This window comes from Harpegnathos saltator, unplaced genomic scaffold, assembly GCF_003227715.2.
Source record: "Harpegnathos saltator strain DR-91 unplaced genomic scaffold, Hsal_v8.6 scaffold460, whole genome shotgun sequence".
Taxonomy (NCBI): domain Eukaryota; kingdom Metazoa; phylum Arthropoda; class Insecta; order Hymenoptera; family Formicidae; genus Harpegnathos; species Harpegnathos saltator.
In genome coordinates this window covers 725,973-745,319 of record NW_020230273.1, presented here as the reverse complement: position 1 = coordinate 745,319, position 19,347 = coordinate 725,973, and the positions used below count along the sequence as shown (strand labels likewise).

Genomic DNA, 19,347 nt, shown 5'->3' with positions numbered 1-19,347 from the left:
GCACAAAGGTGAGTGTTAATTATCTAATTATCCCGGAGCGCCGAGGCACGCGCGATCGGCGCGGACAGCTCCCCGCGATTACACTTATTCGTCACGCTTCTCCACGTCGGCCGCCCAGATGACGACAATTTTATCGCTCGCGCTTTCCGTTTCACGGCGCGGGAGAGGAATAGCGCGCGTGCCAACGGAGTCTCGCATATCCCGAGTTCATGCGTGTTTTCTCTTCTCGTTGTTCATTAATCGTCCGTTCAATCCAGAGTGGCGGATGTTTGAGTAACCCGAAAATTCCGGAAATCTGAAGCTGAAAGAAATCGACGCTCTAGGTTCGCGTTTTCACTTTCTCCCTCCCCCCTCTCTCCCCCTCTCTCTCTCTCTCTCTCTCTCTCTCTCGCTACCTGACGCTGTAAAATCGAAGAACCGAGAGATCCCAAAATCGAATTACAAAGAAAACGAATGTTCTCTCGAGTGGGAGATGTAACGCTCCCCGCAAGGCGGAACGAGGTCTATTGTGGATTCTCGTTTACCAAAACTATCAATTGATGTCGGGGCACAAACAGGGTAGCACGCGGTATACACACACACACACACACACACACACACACACGCAGCTGCGCACACCCTCGAATGCCGAAATCCAAACAGAGCGTATATATCTCCTCGCTCGTCCATCTGTCGTTGTGTAACGGAACACCGGCTAATAGTATTAGAAATATATATATATATATATATATATATCGGACTCTGTCTAAACTACCCCTGTCACAAACCACTCGATCGAACCTCCACCCTCCCGCTTCTGGCTTTCCCGCTCCACTACAGATCGCCACGGTCGCTACGGATTACGTCGGCAAACGTTGGGAGATCCGTCGAACGAGAGTCCCGATCTTTCAGCTTCTTCCAGCCCGAAATCTGCTAAACACGCTGATGGATCGGCGATATCCCATCGAGTCTGACACCCGCCGGGCCCGATTTGTTATTCAGATCCGTCGACGTATTTGTCGTCGCGTGTTAACAAGATAACTATACGGCTGTGTACACGTAGTACGCGCGACGACGGCCATTCAATCCGTTCGCGTGCGCTCGCAATTGTGCGCGATAGGAGTAGATGAAGGGAGTAGAGAGAGAGAGAGAGAGAGGGAGAGAGGGAGAGAGAGAGTTCTCTCATCGAAACTCGCCGTCGTTTCTTCTCGCGTCGCGCGTCAATGTGCGCAAATAACGTTACAGGTTGTCGGCTCTCTGAAGGAGAGCTGAGAATCACACAACGTGTGCGCCGATCGGCATCCTCCTCCTGTGTCTTCTTTTTTTCCTCCCTCTCCCTCCCCCTCTCTCTCCCCCTTCGCCGTTTCACGTTCCACGTAGCGGACGAGCCGGGGAATTCGAAAATCGTGACGCCGAACGCGCCTCGCGCGACGGAGGCGCCGTGGAGACGGCGGATGCCGGTTTTTGTTTGCTTGTTTGTTGTTTGTTCCGGGCGTTTCGTTGCCGCGTCGGTTAGGTACTTGACTCTCCTCTCTCGCGCTCCCGCGTTTTTCCTCAGCCCGAGATGATATTCCTCCTTCTCTCTCCGTTCCTCTCTAACTCTTACACTCTCTCCCTCTCTCTCTCTCTCTCTCTCACACATTTTCCTCCCCGCGCCCACGCCCTCCTCTCTCGTCTTTCCTCTTCGTTACTCCGGGATCGATCCGTGCAAATTTACACGCCCGCGGCGCGCTGGAGTGATGCCGGGAATTTTCACTGTCTTTCCACACTCCTGAACCATCACCGACACCGCCACCACCTCGACTTCATCTCCCCTCCGCACCCCTCCGCTCATCCTCGCCCTCGTTGGCAACGATCACCCCGAGGCGACCCGGCTTACCATCGCTCTCGGCGGGAACGGATCCGAATGCCTTCCGATTGTTTTATCCGATTGTTACAGGGTCGCGGCTAACCCCGGTCCCGTCAAAATACCTAATTGGTTTGTCGTTGCTCGCGCGGTTTCGCGCGGGCGCCGAGTCGCAAAGCCTCTTTGCCCGAGTCTCCTCGGCGGATATATATTTCCAAGGAAAAGCCCGCCGACGTGTCCGAAGCTGGCGACGGTACGCGCCGCGTTCGCGCTCCCATTTGCCGTTGCGTTTACCCGCCGATCAGCTGTATCACGCAACCTTCATTAGTGTCTTCGTCGATTCCTCAGCGCGAAATGAGTCACTCGAGCGAATGAGACAACCCGTAATCGCACGTTCGATCCTCGCTTTGTGCCCGGAGAAGACGGCAATCTTCTCCCATTTTCGCCTTGTGAGAAGAAAAGAACAGAAAAAGAAGAAAACAGAACGTCCATTTCTCTCTCTCTCTCTCTCTCTCTCTCTCTCTCTTCGCTCTCGAAATATACTCGTCAACGATAACGCACGTTACACGCAACGCGTCTGCGCACGCGTAGCATATTTACCGTTCCTCTATGACACTAGCATCAAATGAATATACCTCATAGATAATTTAAGCGTCGGCTGACTTGGTTCCACCACGGCGACGTATTCGCAGCGTGGTTGTTGCCTGAAAAGAACGCGGGAGGGTCGGTCACATGTGGGATAAGGTAGGAAGGAAGGCGAAGTCGAGAGAGGAGCGACGCGACGCTGCGCTTGAAGACGGAGGAGCGTAGAATTTGCCGCGGTGCTCTTTCTCGCGAGCGAGCGAGCGAGCTGCAACTCTTGATGAGTTTGGCGTTAAATTCAGCCGTCAGAGCTTTCAGCCCTGTTCTACTTCGCTCCCGGCGCGGGCGCGCGCGAGCGAGTCTCGCCCGCTCCTCCCCCGCCCGCCTCTTCTTGTCTCTTTCGCGAGTTGCTCGCGAAGAGCCTGCCGACGGTCGTCACGCACATGCTGCAACGACCTTTCGCGTTCAAAAGCTTTGTTTATGGGCCGAGAAGATTTATAGGCTGTGCGCCGATATACATATAGCGAGCCGGCGTGTATGCTCTATCTGCCTGGAATCTCCTACGTTCGGAACGCCGCGCCGCCGAGGGAAATTCATCTTGCCAGTATCCAGCGCACGGCGGGTCGCTCCTTAGCAAAATAAAAGGCGTCGCCCAAGGAACACGATATCTGTACGTAGGAGATAATTTAAGCGGCAGATAAGCAGGCGAGATTATAGGCGATTTTGCTCGGACGGTTTTACGCGAAAGACTCGCTCCAGATCGCCGGATGTCGGCGGGCGAAGGTATCTGCATTGCGTGTTTCAATCTACATTAGATATAAAAATTTTAATTTACGACCCGTACAATCGGATGGACGCAAACCGTGGAAGCGAAAATCGTTTTCATTGGCGCGTTCGTCGCGCTGCGTCCGCGTGTGTATTCTGTTCACGTTTACCGAACGAAATTATAAATGCAATCGCAGCAAGGCCGACGGGACCTTTTGTCGAGCGCGAATTTCATCAGCTCGAGACTTCTCGTCTTTCGTACGTGTAATTTCGCCATTTGCCAGAATTTCGCGCAGCCACCACTGCTGGTTAACTAATGCGACTCTACGCGTATGCGATGGTTCACCGCATCGCGGGAGGAACAAATGTTCTATATCGGTGGGAGGACTGGGCGCTCGACTGGGCAGCGGTCGGCAGGTATCGTTAATTATATGCGAGTTATTGGCACTATCAACGTTTCGAGGACCGGATGCATTACATATGCGCCACTGTCCGCTTTCTGCGGGCGAAACGGGGACGCGCGATCGAAGACGCAATTCGGCGCGATGCAATGTTATCGCGTCAGAGAGCGAAACGTCGCTCTCCATCCAGATTTACCTCGCGTACAGTGCACACACGCATGTGTGATGAACCTCACGGAACCCCGCGAGAAGTTCAGCGCGCACCTAACATCTTTTTTCGTTGCTGCTTTTCCTGCACCTGCACGTCTCTTCAGAGCGCGTGTAATAATTCGTTCTATAGGCGCATGTGATGACTTTCTCAAGAGGGTTCCGACATATTTATCACTCGATTCCATATATCTTCTACATACATTTCACCTTTAGACACTCGGAGGTACTATATATACATTGCACTCTCGTTGAATTCTCGTTCTTAATATTAATATTTTTCCCAGCCGCTGCACTCTGCTAGCTTCCGGCGAGAATCGTTTCATGCGAAGATGCGAGAGCCTTGTACGAGAGCCTAGACGAAAGCCTAGCCTCACCTAACCTAACCTAACAAAGTTACCTGTCGTTAATTACGCAGAAAACTAACTAATCATCTGGATATATTTTTTCGGGGTGTGAGAGATAACGCACATACACGCGCACACACAAAACAGAACTTCACTTATTCAAACGATCCGAGGAAGAGTAATCATTTTCTTGAGGGGTTCACTCATCCGAAAGATGTGTTATTCCTACGTGCTTCTCTCGGTACTGCACAAAACGGCGATAAAACTCAACTCGATGTTATTATTTTATAATCTTCCGCGCTTATAAACATTTGGTACGTTCCAAGCGATGGAAATGTAATCCATTTTATCGAACAATCCAATTAGTATCGCGTAGTGCTGTTGGTATACACCCGTTAGTTTTCATGTCTGGTTATCCGAGAGTCTACCCGATATTTAAATTTACTCATATTCTCCGGATACTCTGGTCTGTGCGCGAAATAAGCAGATACTCTCGGGTATAACCGGGACGAAAACTCGCGGGTAGTATCCATCAGCCTTCTATTATCGATTTCCGCAGCAGCTGATTTCGTATCAGATTTTGTCCTTCGTTTCTCTACAGTATCATGCGCACTAATCACAGCATTCGACTATCTGAGCAATTTTCACAAATACCGGCTACTCGGATACTCAAAAAGACCCTGGGTAGTATTCAGGCATCCCGATAATTTGCACGGTATTCGAGTACTGAGGTGATCCAAAGATAGCCAGAAGACTGCAATATCTGGATAATACCCGTCTACCTGTGTATCCGAGTACCCGGAGTAGCCGGATATTAATGCCACTGGGACCGTGTGCATACATTGCACGCTGACCCCATGTTTCACTCATATCGTACCGGCGCGCACGAGTCTCCAGTTCAAGAGAATCCCCTCGATACATTTTCGCATGGAGACTCTTCGGCTTCTTTCATCGTTATACCCTGGTCACTTGGCGAACTTTACGGTGCGACTCAACACCGTTTAGCAGTATCAACGCCATCACCTAACAGGTTCTAAGCTCGCGCTGTAATTGCTGTAATTGCAGCCGGCAGAGCATCAGCGATCTTATGCGACGTCTCTCGGCGCGACTGGGTGCACCGAGTAATATTAGTGCGGTGTATGAAACTGTGCTTCGCGTTCGTCCGCGCAAATCCTCCACACCCGGCCAACCGGCAGGACTATCGGCAGGAGTACGCGCGCAAAGAAATCTCGATGTGTGTGTGTGTGTGTATGTGTGTGCGCGTGCACGTCTGTGGACAACGTGCGCTCGTGCGCGCCCGTACGCGCTCGCGCGCATACATACAGTGCAAGGCGCATCCCGTGTATGTGTCCTGTCTTTCGTCCTGCTCTGATCGTGGTCGCGGGACGAATGCCACGCGAGCCTCCGTCTTCGTCTCGCGGCCTCCCCCCGCCTTCCACTTCACCCTTCGCTACTCGCTGCGATTTCGCGCGTTTCATGGGAAAGCTCGCCCCCACCCACGCGTCGGCGCGACACTGGTGGGGTGCGCTCGGGCACGTGGGCGGTGTCAGAGCGAGCCACGCCCAAATGCGTTGCCCCTTTACCAGCCCGGCGCGCTCGTCAAATGTTTTTCGTCGCGGATTATGACGCGGTCTGCGCGATTATGACCACCTCTCTCTGTCTCTCGCCCGCATCTCGTCGCTCTCTCCTTCCCTCGCGATTTTCCTCCCTCGACTCCGCGCGCCCCGATGCTTTCCGCTCGGTGGCTGGATTTTTTCTTTCCCTCTCTCCCTCTTCCTCCCTCTCTCTCTCTCTCACACTCACTCACTCACTCACTCACTCACGCTCTCTCTCTCTCTCTCTCTCTCTCTCTCTCTCTCTCTCTCTATGTCTCCTTCTCTGTCCCGTCCCTTCTATCTTCTCCCTACCTTGTCGCCGAGGAGGACAAACTTTGCTCTTGCCTCAGCCGTTAGCTACGACGTCGTCTCGGACACGCGAAGAGGCAACTAAGCTCGTTCTTTTTCTCGCTGTGAATTTCTTCCTGTACATGTGGAATTTTGGGGGCTCCCTCTCGTTCCCACTAACTTTCTGCTTTATATTTCTTTCTTTATTTCGTCGTCCTTTACGTCTCGCTGCGTCTATCGGGTAGCTAACGTATAGTGGCATCGATCGGCGCCGGTACGTTTTTCTCAGATCAGTCGAGGGGAGAAGGAGAGCAGAGGGACCAAACAAAGACAGTCCATGGTCAGCGTCCAACGATCCGGCGGGTTTCGGGACTGGAACAAGCGAGAGCTGTAACAAGATGAAAACGTGAGAAATAACTTACGAGGTTTACACAATGTGTTGACGAATGTCATATGAACAACTGGACCACTCAAGTCTAACTTCCTAATTCCAAAAGTTCTAGCGTTGTATTTGGTAGTTTTCAACATACAACACGGGAAACAAGTTGAATCAAATTAATGCTGCTGCGATATTAAAGATTAACTTGAAGGATTCATTGTACGGTATGACTGCTTAACTGCTTGAATTGAGTGAGTTGTATATCATGTTAGATAATATAATATATGAAAGAAACTCGTACGTGTGTGTGCGCGCGCGCGTGCATATGACATATCAACGATATTTGATACTTTGAATTAAGATTTTAAGCAATATTGGCGTAACAAAAGTGAATTATATCCGACACTGTATAATTATTATTTTTTACTATCTTCTTGTGACGTAAATCTGAGAGATTGAATTTAAAAAGTACAGCGGAAAGGTGCACATTGCCAATAATTCACCCAAGAAGCAATAAATAATGAAGAAACACGTTCCGCCCCTTTGTTCCAGACGTTTAATCCTCCTGCTCCTCTCTCTCTCTCTCTCTCTCTCTCTCTCTCTCCCTCTCTCTCTCTCTCCCTCTCTCTCTCTCCCTCCCTCCCTCTCCCTTTCCCCATATAATTACGATTAAACCGGATCATGGTCCTGCAGACTGAATTCGCTCCGGGCAACAAAAGAACGACTCCGATCGGCGATCTCAGCGTGACGCTCACTCTTTACGACGCTCCCGAATAATGTGATTCTGGGTATATAATTCCGGTGCGTGTGGGTAGAAAAGCTCTCGCGGATTTGGCAACACTGTGATGCTCTGGGCGTCTCAGCAACACTCCACGGTGCGAAGGACGAGCGTCGAGCGTTTCACGACGGAGAAAAAGCGGGAGAGATTTCGCTGGGAGGAAAGGGTGAGGGGCGGCACCCGCGAGAGGCGAGACGGGAGATCACAGTGGGGGTGACGCTGACGAGAGCGCGAGAGGGGAAGAGGTAAGGTCACGTGACGCCCGTGAGAGCGATTGCGGCAGAGGTAGGGGACACATGAGAGGCGTGGCTATCGCCTTCTCCTCCGTGGCCGCTTCCACCCGTGTTAAAACCCAGGACGGAGTACGCGAGCGCGAGGGAGAGAGAGAGAGAGAGAGAGAGAGAGAGAGAGAGAGGGAGAGAGAGAGAGAGAGAGAGAGAGAGAGAGACGGAAAGAAACGGAGAGTGAGACTCGTGACGCTGTGTCGTGCGAATTTTGGCACGATTCTCGAAAACTTCTTACTCGCGCGACATATCGCGGAAAACCCGCTGAAATCTCAACATGGCCAATTGTATTGCATTATGGCAGTGACGAAGTGCACTTGCCGCTCGTGCGAAGGGAAGAGATATGTATTTTCGGACGGGACGCGTTGCCAAACTTACTTTCGCGCATATGAGTTATACGACTTGGCGTATCCACGTCAAAACCACGGATGAGCGCCTTTTCCTAATCTCCCATCCTACATTCTTCACCAGCTTCTTCACTTTCTATCCTCTTACAACAAATCGTCCTCGACGGTGGTGCCAAAATTTCGATACGTAGCGCATTCGAAAAACGACGATACAAAAAATTAGTCAGCAGTTGGCGGTCGGAGTCGCGCGATCGAGAGATGCGGTAGAGAGAATTAATAACAATTTTCTGCCCTGCAGACGAAGGTGTCGACCGACGTGGCAAGTCAGACGCGAAAATTCTCTCGCGTCGAACGCGAACGTTAACGCTCAGCCAGCGAAGATTCGAGCGAGCTTCACTAACGACACCTCGCGACGTCGATCGTGCTGCCTCCCTCTCCCCCCGTTGCCCTTCCCGTACCAGTGCCCCCGCCCTCGTTGGAAGGCAGTGACGCGGGGTGGTGTTAATGGGCGTACTCGCGGTTAACACCCTTAGGAGCAGGCTGGTGGGAGTACATGCCGGCTCACCGACACGGAGCGGAGAGTATCGCGAGCGAGTGTGCGTGACGCGGACGGTGGGGATAAGTCTGACGGTGGGAAGACAGGGAGAGGGTGCGAGCGTGCGAGCGAGACGACCGCTGCTCGAGTAGCGTCGGAAAAGGCGTCGAGTCCAACGCCGCTCGGATTGGCGCCGGAACGCCAATCCGGACTACGAGCGCTCATTATCGCCCAACGGCTGGTAGGAGAAGGTGCCGCGAGATTCTCCCCACCTCTCGCCACCTAGCGCTATCAGTCGGCGTCTCTGTCTTCGTCACACCAGCGGCGACTCGCAGCCGTTGCCGACAGTTGGGGAGGGTCACCCCCACTACGGCCGGCCGTAGATGATCGTAGGGGAAGGGAGGAGGAGCCCCCGCACGGTCTCAGTCTTCGCGTCGCTGCCCTCCAGCATTCACGCCTCCCGCGTCCGTTCCGCGGCGCAGGCACACCGCGGTCTATATACACGCACGTACGCACGCACACGGCTTCGCGGACCACCCATATACACGCGGCCGCGCGCGTATACACCGCCCTGAATCCGGACGGAGACTTTAGCACACCAACACCTCCGCGGGAGGTGTGGGGGTGAGCCCCCAGAGGAGGTGTCAATCCTAGCGCTGCTCAGTGACCATCGCGGCGCCACCCAAGTAACACCTTTCGTCCACTCTTCAGCCCCGACTGATCGTCGTCACCGAGTCGTGGTCGCCGAGAGGAGAGATAAATCCGTTCCTTTTCCGACCATCGTCGTTCTCATCCTCGTCCTCGTCATCGTCGCCGTCATCGTCGTTGCCACAGCTCGTGTCCACTCTCAAACCAAACCGGACTGGACCAGACTACGACTGTCCTCTCGTGAATGTCACGTTGTTGAACCGTCGGACGCTTACCCGGTGTCTACTCACTCATCGTAGGTCGTGGACATAGTGTCGTGTTTCGGGACATCCGGGGTAAAGCGAAGAGAGAGAGACGAAGGCAGTGACACGAGATCAGCGACACGGGGCAGGATATGACGACAAGGTACACCGTGCAAATGAGCAGGTGAGAGAAGTCAGTGATCAGTGCTCGCCGGATTTACATCTCAATAGCCTAGTAGTACAGTGATTTACGGCAAACTAGTGCTTCGATATGGCTGTGACTCTCATACTGAAGATCTACCAAGCAACGTCACGATAGACATCGCGGTAGACACGCAAGAGTATCTCTGCTCCCTAACTCGGTGTGTCAAGTGTGTCAAGCAAGCCCCGTCTCGGTGCTTAGTGAGGTGTTCCGAAAGCGGAGGACTCGTATCGACACTTTGCCTCGGTGATACACACACATATACACACACACACACACACCCACACACACATCCAAACCCACCCACACACACACCCACACCCACACATACACACACGCGCGCGCGCACACACACACACACACACACACACACACACACATACACACGCAAACAAACACACACATATACACACCCACACCTGAGAGTACCTTGCGCCATGGCGAAGACACGCTGAAGCCTCCGGACGGTGTTCAAGTCGTAAGATGTCGACTGGTCAACTTGCAGCGGCCAACGACACGCTCGTCGGCGATTATCCGCAGCCGAGTCGCGCGAAGGAGACGTGCGGTGGTTCCACGGGCCCAGATTCATACTCTTGAACGCGGGATCCTCACGAGACACGAGTGTCTCGTAGATATGAGGAGGTACGAGCGCGATCGTCGAACAGTGTAGACACTCCGAAGTGCAGTCTCCATCCGACGGCTCGCGGACCCTCGCGAGCGACAGCGCGCATTCGGAGCGGAACAACGGAGGGACCATCGCGCGGCCAGTCCAAGGTTTTGAGTCACTCGAAGAGGAATCTCGCGCGACTCGGCACACCCGCCCGTCTCGATGAGATTCGAACAAGACACGGCGTGCAGGGGTACCCACTGCGCCAGCACTCCGCAACCCTCCGCGCTGCAGCAGCGATCACGGCCCGAGGAGGTGGTGGTGGAGGAGGAGGAGGACTCCTCCGCGAAGGACGTGGACGGTCAACGACGTAGACGCATAGAATTGGAGGCTAACGTGGTCGAGGGTGCGAATACGGGGCCGCGGGCCGAGGCGGGGGGGCCTGGGATGGCGTACCCCGCGCCAGCGACGGCTCTGAATCAGCACTCGCCCTTCGCCAGCTCGATCGCCGGCACGCCACCCGCTAACAATCCCAACGGCCACATAGGTGCCGGCGCACACCTGCCGGCGCCGGCGGCACCGCGACCGACGGACTTCAGCGTCTCCTCGCTGTTGACCGCGGCCAGTAGCCATCCGCCGATTTTGGGCGGTTCGTCGTCGCAGGGTAGCGCGTCGCCGCCGCCTGGTGGACCCGGTAGCCCGGCCGCTGCACCGGAAACCCCGCCACCCTTACCTACGAGCCAACGTGAACTGTCGCACCCATCCTCGGCGGTGGCGGCTGCTAACTACTTCAGCGCTGCCGCCCTGGCGGCGGCAAGTTTCTACAATCCGGCGGCTCATCTACCGCCGACCAGCTCGCCGGGACCAACGGTGCATCATCTTCAGAGCAAGGGGATACTCAGCAGCGCGCATCACCATCCGCATCTCAATCCGCACGGTATCACGCCGCCAGGTGAGCAGACAGACTGACACCTCCTCTTATGCGAGAGTGAATTTCGCGTGTGGACAATCTCGCGCGCCAAGAGTGTATTCTCGTAGAAGGAAAGTGTGCTCTCTCCCCTCCCCCCCCCCGCCGCCGCCGCCGCCTCTACTCTCGCTCGCGTTTCATTAACAGGTCGTATCCGTTTACAGAGAGAAAGAGAGAAAGAAACGAGAGAAAAGAGCCGGCGGGGTATATATATATATATAACGCGATAAAGAATCGCGCGTAGAGGATCGAGAAATTATAAGCCGAAGACTATGTGAGAGTCGCCAAAATGCCGGGATGTGTGCGCGTACGTGTGCGTGATCAGGCTGATATTCGCTATCGGGAGGATAATAATGTTCGGCGTTGATGAGGGAACACGAGCTATTATCTCGGGCTATTATTGTATTCGCGCTCCCAGACCTCCCAGAGCGATCTTTCTTTCGAGTTCATTAGATGCGAGTTTAACGAATCGTTTAGCTCGGCTTTTGGCCTATTAATAACCCCATGATCGTTCGAGATCCTATCTCCGTCGCGAATAAGCCGATCCCACTGGAAAAACACTGCTCCGGTCAGAAGCGGAGTAGCTCTCCTCTCGCTGAAGTAGCAGGGTGCCCCGACTGACTGTACAAGCCGAGAGAGAGAGAGAGAGAGAGAGAGAGAGAGAGAGAGAGAGAGAGAGAGACAGACACACAACACCTCGGCCCCGAATTAGGCGTGTCTGCCGAAAAATTGCCGAACGCCACGCTCTCCCGTCGATGCGCGAAGGAGGCATTAGAGACGCGAGCAACCGCCGAGTGTTTCCTTCAACAACCGTGTGTTAAACTGCAAACAAACTTGTTGCGTGCCAGCGCGGGCGCGGGTAATAATGCCGCCGGTGCTTATTTCGGCTACGGCCGACTATCAGCGTGCTTACCGGCGTGAATATTAGGCGCGTCGCCGGCGCGCGTTTTACGGCCGCGTTTGCTCTCCCCCCTCGCTTTTGCACAATGCGACCCTGCCCTGTTTTTCCGCGGCTTTAGAATCGCCGGCGAGCGAAACGCGCGCGAGCGCCCGCCTCCACTTTGACCGGTCGCTTTCGCAGTCACCTCCGGCTGCTGTTCGGCAAAGTTCAGCCGTGCCCAGACGAGATCGTTAAGTCCGACGCGACGCTCGCGATGTCGAGTTTGATCCCCGTCAACTCCGGCGCTGCAATCGCGGCCGCCGATCTCGCTTCGCGATCTTTCTCGCTTTCCTTTTTCTTTCCTGCGTCCTCCTCTCTGTTCTCTCTCTCTCTCTCTCTCTCTCTCTCTCTCTTCTTTCTTTTTTTTTCAATCGACGCGATGATCACACCCGCGCGTGTATTTCGAGAACGCTCGAGTAAGCACGAACGCACTTTGTTCTTCTGGCGCGCTGCCATTGTCGCGCCGGAAGCGCGCTCGTTTTTCGAAAGGACACGTTTGTGACACGCTGGAGGTTTCTCGTTTGTCACTCACGTCGCCGTTTCGTGGATCTTACGCAACATCCTGATCGCGCAGTCTGGCGTGCACGTCAAAGCGCGCGCGACGGTCGCTGCAGCGCGGAAGCAACAGCGCAGTGAGATATATCGCGCGTTTTGTCCTCGCATCGCGCGAGGAACGCGGAGCGGAGTTTTCGATCCGCGCGCTTTTCCATGCGCTCCTTATTTCTCCCCTTCCCAGCCCAGCCCCCCCTCCCCCCGCCCTTCTCCGCGACCCTCCACGGCAAGCATCAGCCGTGCGATAATTGCTCGACGTTAGATCGTTCGACGTCGGCCATTGTTAATTTACACGAGGAGGATACAGCGGCGATGCCGTTGCCGTTGATATTAAACGTCGCTAATTATAGACGGTTTATTACCTTGTTTGCCGAGTCGTTCGGTGCCATTATAAAGATTAGCGTTGATGTCGCGACATTTGATTGCGTGCGACCAATCGTCCGCTAATTATTTTCCCAATAATATTTGTCCGGCGCGATACCGTCGCGGAAAGTGTCGCGGCCCCGTTGGCCGACGGCGGCGTCGGCTCTTATCTGCTCTCTGCCTTTCTCTTTCTTCCTTTTTGCCTGCCGATGGACGATTCCGCGAGCAAGTCGCTGCCGTGATAGACACGTCGCGTCTCCGGGGGACGCTGGAGTCACCGATAACAGAGCGGCAGCTGGATCGTTAAGCCGCTCCGCGGGAGCTGAGTTGAGGTCTGTCGAAAGTCCGGTCTCCGTGGGAAAAACAAGGACATTCTCGCGATATATTCCGAGAGCCGTCAGCTCGCGTTTTTCATCCGAAGGATCCGAGCCTCGGATCGAGTCGAGCCGCGCATCATCCCCTCGCGTGGCCGCTCGTATCCGGCGTAATTGTCCCTCAACTTTGCATCATCATTCGTCGGCCGATCGCCGTTTCTCGGACTTTTTGCGTCGCTCGCGGCCGAAAACGTCAGCCGGTCCGTCGCGCGACTCGTTCGGCTTTCGTGAGACCGATTCGGGCCTCTCGGCTCGCCCGCCGCGCAAAATTCCGAATCGTGTCCGACGAGTCGCGAGATCGCCATAACGCTCGCGAATAACGACGATAGCATCGGGAACGCGGCACGGCTCCGACGCGCCGCGAGAAGAAAAAAATGCGGTGCGCTGCGCGCTCGCCGCTCGGCGATACATTATGACTTGGGCAGCGATAATGTAATCGATCTGGCATATCTGCGGCGGTTAAACGAGCAGGGCGATGCGAACGGCGAACGTGGAGCGCGTTGTCTCGCCGTTTGCATTTTTTCCATGCCCGACGAACAACAGGCGTATTGCGCGCGCGCGCGCGCGCGCGCGGCTGAGTGGGAGTTTTTTCTTCCCTCTTTTCGAAAAAAACAGCCCTCGGAAACGCGCTGCGCTACGGAATATAGCGCATACGAGGGGATTAAGCGCCGCGGCGGCGGCGGCGGCGGCGGCGGCGGCGACGATTTCGGCAAATCTCCGGGAAAATTCCGGAATTGCCGGCGCGCGTAGGAACGTGCTCGACAAATTCCGACTTGTCGCGTCGAATGCGAAACGCGGCCAAACCGGGCTGAACGGCCAAAGGGTCGCTGTTTTACTTTGCGCCGGCGATAATGGCAGGATGCGCGCGGTCGTCGCAAATGTCGTGCCGGCTGTGTGAAAGAGGGAAGGATAGAGGGGGAGGGGAGGGGGAGGGCGAGAGAGACGGGAGACAGAACGGAGCAGAGCAGAGAGGCGGAAAAAAAAACGGGGGAGGGGGGGGGGAGAACGGAATCGGAGGAACGATTTCCAGAGAGCCGGCACAACGTGCTCATCGCGCGTCTTCTTATCTGACATCGCATTATTACGCGCGTCCACCTCATCCGCTACAACTAGTTATTCCCTTCGTTAGGCTAAATGATGAATTAATTCCCGACGCCGGTTATACAGACACACACGCGTGTTGCCCCGTCTCGACTCGCCGCTAGACTCGACTGATTCACGCTGGGCGAGTGCGAAACTCCCTCCTTGCTTATTTATAATATAATAGCGCGTCATGCGATAAATCACGAGCGCGGGGAATTATTCAGACCGAGGAGAGGCCAAGTGACGCGAGCACCCGTACAAATTGTGTAACTTGCGCGCGTATCTCTGATACTCGACGTTGATACCGGCCGCATTTACACGTTTCCTCTGCGTTTTCAATTTGCGCAACACGCCGACGCGAGTCGCTCGCGCGAAATAAAACGCGACCCCCGGGACTCGATTCGTCCTCCATTAACGAAAGCAGCGTATATTTTTTTACACGCTTGCGCTGGTCAACGAATGCTCCTCTCTCTCGCTCTCTCTCTCGCTCTCTCTCTCTCTCTCTCTCTCCCTCTTTCTCTGTTGCTTCGGAAAATCGGAAAGCCGGCTGGGTGCTGCGACGTCAGTCACTCGAGGACGACGCGAGAGGCCGTCGGCATCGACGACGCGTTCTCTCTCACAGTTTCGTTCGTCGTCGCGGTTAGCCTACGCGATGCGACGGCGACGACGCAGCGGTCCGTCCGTCATTGGTATTGTTGCTCTCCCTCGTAATTTCGTCTTTTACTCCTCTTTCCCTCATCGCACGGCGGTGCGGCCGCGGCGCGTCGCACGTCATCCCGCTCTTCCTCGATTCTAACTTCAGGCAACTCGCAGCCAACTGGCCCATAAGGTGCCGGCGATTAATCTCACCAAAGGGCGCGCCCGACGTTTCTTGCATTCGAAATTCGGAGCGTGTACGCGCGCCACGTAACCCCCGTGTAACTCTCGAACGGAGAAAACGAGCGCGACGGGCGCGGAGTGCCGGCGGAGGGCGGGGAAGTGGGAAACGCGCTGCGAGGAAAAATTGCGCAGAGCGGGACGCGAGTTTTATTTCTCCGAGCGACGGAGAGGCACGAGAAGAGACGATGCGGAAGAAGCGGGCAGAAACGCGCGCACGACCGCGTCTCTAGATTGGACGCTGAGGGGCGGGGGAGCAAGCGCGCGCGTCGGCCCGGTATTTCGAGCCGAACGTCGTCGCCGGGGCAACGTCGACGTTTCTCTCGGCGTCGAGAACTTCGCGGGGGACGAAAACAATCGTATCCTCCTCTCGGACGGCGAGGAGAGGCGCGAGAACGCACGTGCGCGAGCGCCGGCAAAATCGCAGCCGGCGCACGAAACGATTGGAAATTCGGGGAGCGAGATCGCGTCGCGCGATTAAACGCGCGCGTCATTGTTGTGTCTTGCTGTTGGTAATTGTATTAAGGTATTGTGCGGCGTTGGAAATCGCGTTCGGTAAATCGAAAATCCGCGTTCCGCACTTTATTGCAGCCGCGCCGCCTGCCCCCCTCCCCCCCCCCCCCCCGCCCCCCCCGCCCCTCCGCCGTCGCTTGTTTATAATTTTCAATAATGTATTACTTGTGCACAGGTCGCTGCGCGGCCGTTGATAAATTGGTGGCAATGAGAAGCAATGTATTTTCACTGCTCGCCAGCGGTCCCGCCGATCGTGAGAATTATTAATCCGCGGCGTATTTGTAACGCGGCAACAAAGCGCTCCGGCGATCAAAGTTCCACGTCGCGCGTAATTAATGAGACGCACGGGAAAGAAGAGAGAAAGAGAGAGAGAGAGAGAGAGAGAGAGAGAGAGGGGGGAAAAACAATGGGGAAGGAAAAACCGCACGCACGCCGTCCTGCGCGAGATCGTCCTGAAATTGCGAGCCGCCGCGTCCTCGAAGCGCGCACATCCGGACATATTTCGGACATGTTATCGTCTGTCCGTCTTAGAACGCGCAGAGCGCGAGTGCCAAAAGTGGCCGAAGTGTGGCGAGGAAACCGCGCCGATCTCCGGCCGATCTTCGAGCAAAGCCACATCCCCGCGTGGCTCGCGCCCCGCGCGGAAGAAAGAAACGAATTCGGTTTCAATTAACGCGACAATGGCCGCGTCTTGGCCGAAGGAAACGGGACTTCCGGCTCGTGTGAACCGAATTCGTTTTTTCTAAGAACGAGAAATCCCGTTTCCTTCGACGAAAACGCGCCTTCGGTTCGCTCATAAAGCAACTCCTCCCCCCACCTCCCTTCCTCCTTCGATGGTGTTTTTTTGTTCTTCGCCTCCTTTTCACCGAGATGCGATGAGAAGAATGTTGGACGCGAGGTGTATTATAACGTGACTTTCCGACGTACCGAGACGCCACACAGCTATCCAGCTTTCGACATCGGTTTTAATGTATCGCGGCGTTTTTAGCGTTCCGAGGGACTAGACGCGCACACTCCGGAGCGAGCGCGCTAAACGTTACAATTAATGCTCCCGTTCTGATTAAACTCGGAAGAGCTCGCCGAAGGGGCCCGACGGCAAGGATGACACCGTACACGCCGTGGCCGCTAACGCGGCTGCTAATGAATACGTAATCCGGCCGAGGAGCGACACAAAAATTAATGGAAAAATGAGGAAAGAGGAGAGGGAATGTGGAAAAGAGAAGGCAAAGAAAACGGAGGAAATAGCGTGACCTGCGTGACGCGCGCGCTATTTCGAAAGGAACGACTCGCACTTGCGTAATACTCAAAGTTTCGTCCGTTTCGATAAGGAATAACGAGCGCTCGGTCGCTACGTGAACGACCAGCGCGAAACGGTATCAATCGCGGCGACACGCGCGGCCCTGCCCCTTCCCCCGCTTGCTTCTTTCTCTGTCCCGTCGGATCGCGATATCGCAATCATTGCGAACAATCGTCTCATTCCTCACGACTCGGGCGACTTTCGAACGACGCTCTTGCGAGCGCTCGCGCTCGCTCCGTCGTGGAAAAATATAATCCGCGCCGTTGAAAAGTGCCGCGCGGTTAAATAACGCGCCGGTCCGGTCCCCCGCTCGGAGCGGGGCATTTCCGTTGCCAGTTTGTGAATAAAAATCAAAATACGTCGAGTGCGCGCGCGCGGCCGCGCGGGTAAGTGTTCAATAAAATTCGATTCGGCCGCGCGTCGGGTGGATTCGCCCGGCGTGTCCGAATATCCGATGTGTGTTTGATAAACGGACAAAAACGCCAAACGTCACGGTTCACTGGCGCTTTCGTTCGTTAATACGGCGAATTTCGGCGGATGGGATCTAGCAATTTCCTGAATGCATTAACGCGCGCGCAAAAATACCCTTCTGTTTCGCGCCATCGTCGCGCGCTTCTCTTTTCCAGCGTACGCTCGGCGAGGCGGACGCGAGTCTGTAATCGCGACGCGGCGAGCCCGTCGCGAGCGAACGGGTCGCGTCGAATCTCGCGCGAATACAGCGCGGCGGGGTCGCGCGTCAAAACAGCGTGCCTTCGAATACTTTCAATAACGACAGCACAGCACAGGGGGGGAGAGAGAGAGAGAGAGGAAGAAAGCGAGAAAAAAAGGAGCTCGCGCTTCCCGAGTGAGTTGTCTCGCGCGAATCTCTTGTAAGAGCGTGCGATGTATCATTATCGGCTTAGTGCGCTCCCCCTTGCTCCCCTCCCCTCCCCCCCTCTCTCTCTCTCTTTATATCACTCGCGACTACGCTCTCTAGTATTATATCCACGTCGCTGCCACGTCGCTGCCTGTACTTTGCCGGATACAAATACACTTTACATTTAGACGCAAATAAATAACAAGTCGCGCGTCAAATAAAAAATAAAATTCGCGCGTCGGGCAATTGTTTCGCCTCCTACGCGCGTAGCGCGTCTTTCACAACTACCCGATGAAACGTTATTTAGTTAAAACGGACACGTGGGGCAGAAGAGCTGTATCGTGCGTGAGCGCGTTTGTGTGCGAGTGTATGTGTGTATATGTGTACATATATGTGTAAAAAAAAAAAAAGGAAAAAAAGAGGCACGTATTTACCGATGAGGAATACGAAAAAAAACGCACGCAGATAAAAACGCCGCGACGCGGCGCGGTACTGTACATTGTTACATTTTGCTATTTTATTGCGCCGCAGAAAGTAACACATGTTTAACGTGAGCGTAAATTATTGTAACGACTGCAATTTGAGATACGCGCTTACCGTCGCGAGCGCGACGATTTCGTAAAAATGTTAAACAGTACCGCGTTGCTTTTGCAATTTTGCTCTTTCTGATTACCGGCGTTGCTGTTGAACTTTGTTACCGACGCGATCGCATTTATATAAATAAGCGCGCAAACTCCCTTCTTTCTCAAACATCGCGCGATCTCGTGTGTGCATCGTCGCACGAACGAAATGCGCGGGACGCGCATGGCGGCGATGAAATAAGCAATTCAAGCGTTAGATAGGCACAATTTATTAGTCGCGCATAGCATTTTCCGCCGAAGGCTTTGGATCGTATCTCAAGATATCATATCCGGTGATTAGCGCTGAACGCTTGAATTTTTTTCATGCGATGATACGCTGTGTTTTAAAATGCCAAGCGCGGCTAAACGCACAGCCGTCAATGCTTGATAATTTAAAAGCTCACGAAAAGTCTACATTGACTCGCGTTATGTCCAAAGTCGTAACTGTGTTACGTCGGAAGTTAAGTCCGGGAAATCGCATGAACACACAAAATCTTGGCAATTCGTAGTTGACTCTCGCTGCCGATTGTTTCGAGCGCGACAAACGTCGCGCATATGCATCCATCTTTGACGTATCAGCAATACAGATAAATCAAATCGCTGGCTCTCCATCCTCCTCTCTCTCTCTCTCTCTCTCTCTCTCTCTCTCTCTCTCTCTCTCTCTCTTTTATACGCTACGTAATTAATTAACTCGATTAACATAATCTTACTGGAAAAAAAAAAGAAACAGTTTCTTAGAAGATAAAGAAACTACAAGTAGAATATAGCGTGCGTGTCTTCGCGTTATGCGTTTATACGCGGAATAATTAATACGCGCGCAAGAAAAGGAGAGAAAAAGAAAGAAAAAGGAAAAGCATAACACCGAAGAGATCAG

At 54.2% G+C, this 19,347-nt stretch overlaps 1 protein-coding gene and 1 long non-coding RNA gene across 9 annotated transcripts in view; one reads left to right on the top strand and one right to left on the bottom strand.

Moving 5' to 3' along the window:
* The window catches only part of LOC112589311 (uncharacterized), a 185,138-nt gene that overhangs the window by 19,192 nt on the left and 146,599 nt on the right, over window positions 1-19,347 (bottom strand). The window contains exon 4 of one of the 2 annotated variants that reach the window (XR_003113442.1): window positions 6,035-6,398. This is a non-coding gene — a long non-coding RNA (uncharacterized LOC112589311). Of the gene's footprint in view, window positions 1-5,983; window positions 6,399-19,347 lie in introns of those variants that run through there. The other variant, XR_003113441.1, reaches the window with a different exon arrangement.
* Window positions 9,793-19,347, top strand: part of bi (T-box transcription factor bifid) — a 100,566-nt gene continuing 91,011 nt past the window's right edge. For all 7 annotated transcript variants that reach the window (XM_025301985.1, XM_025301986.1, XM_025301984.1 and 4 more), the window contains exon 1: window positions 9,793-10,984. In XM_025301985.1, the coding sequence (XP_025157770.1) occupies window positions 10,255-10,984 (730 nt within the window). In that variant the 5' untranslated portion in view covers window positions 9,793-10,254. The remainder of the gene's footprint in view (window positions 10,985-19,347) is intronic.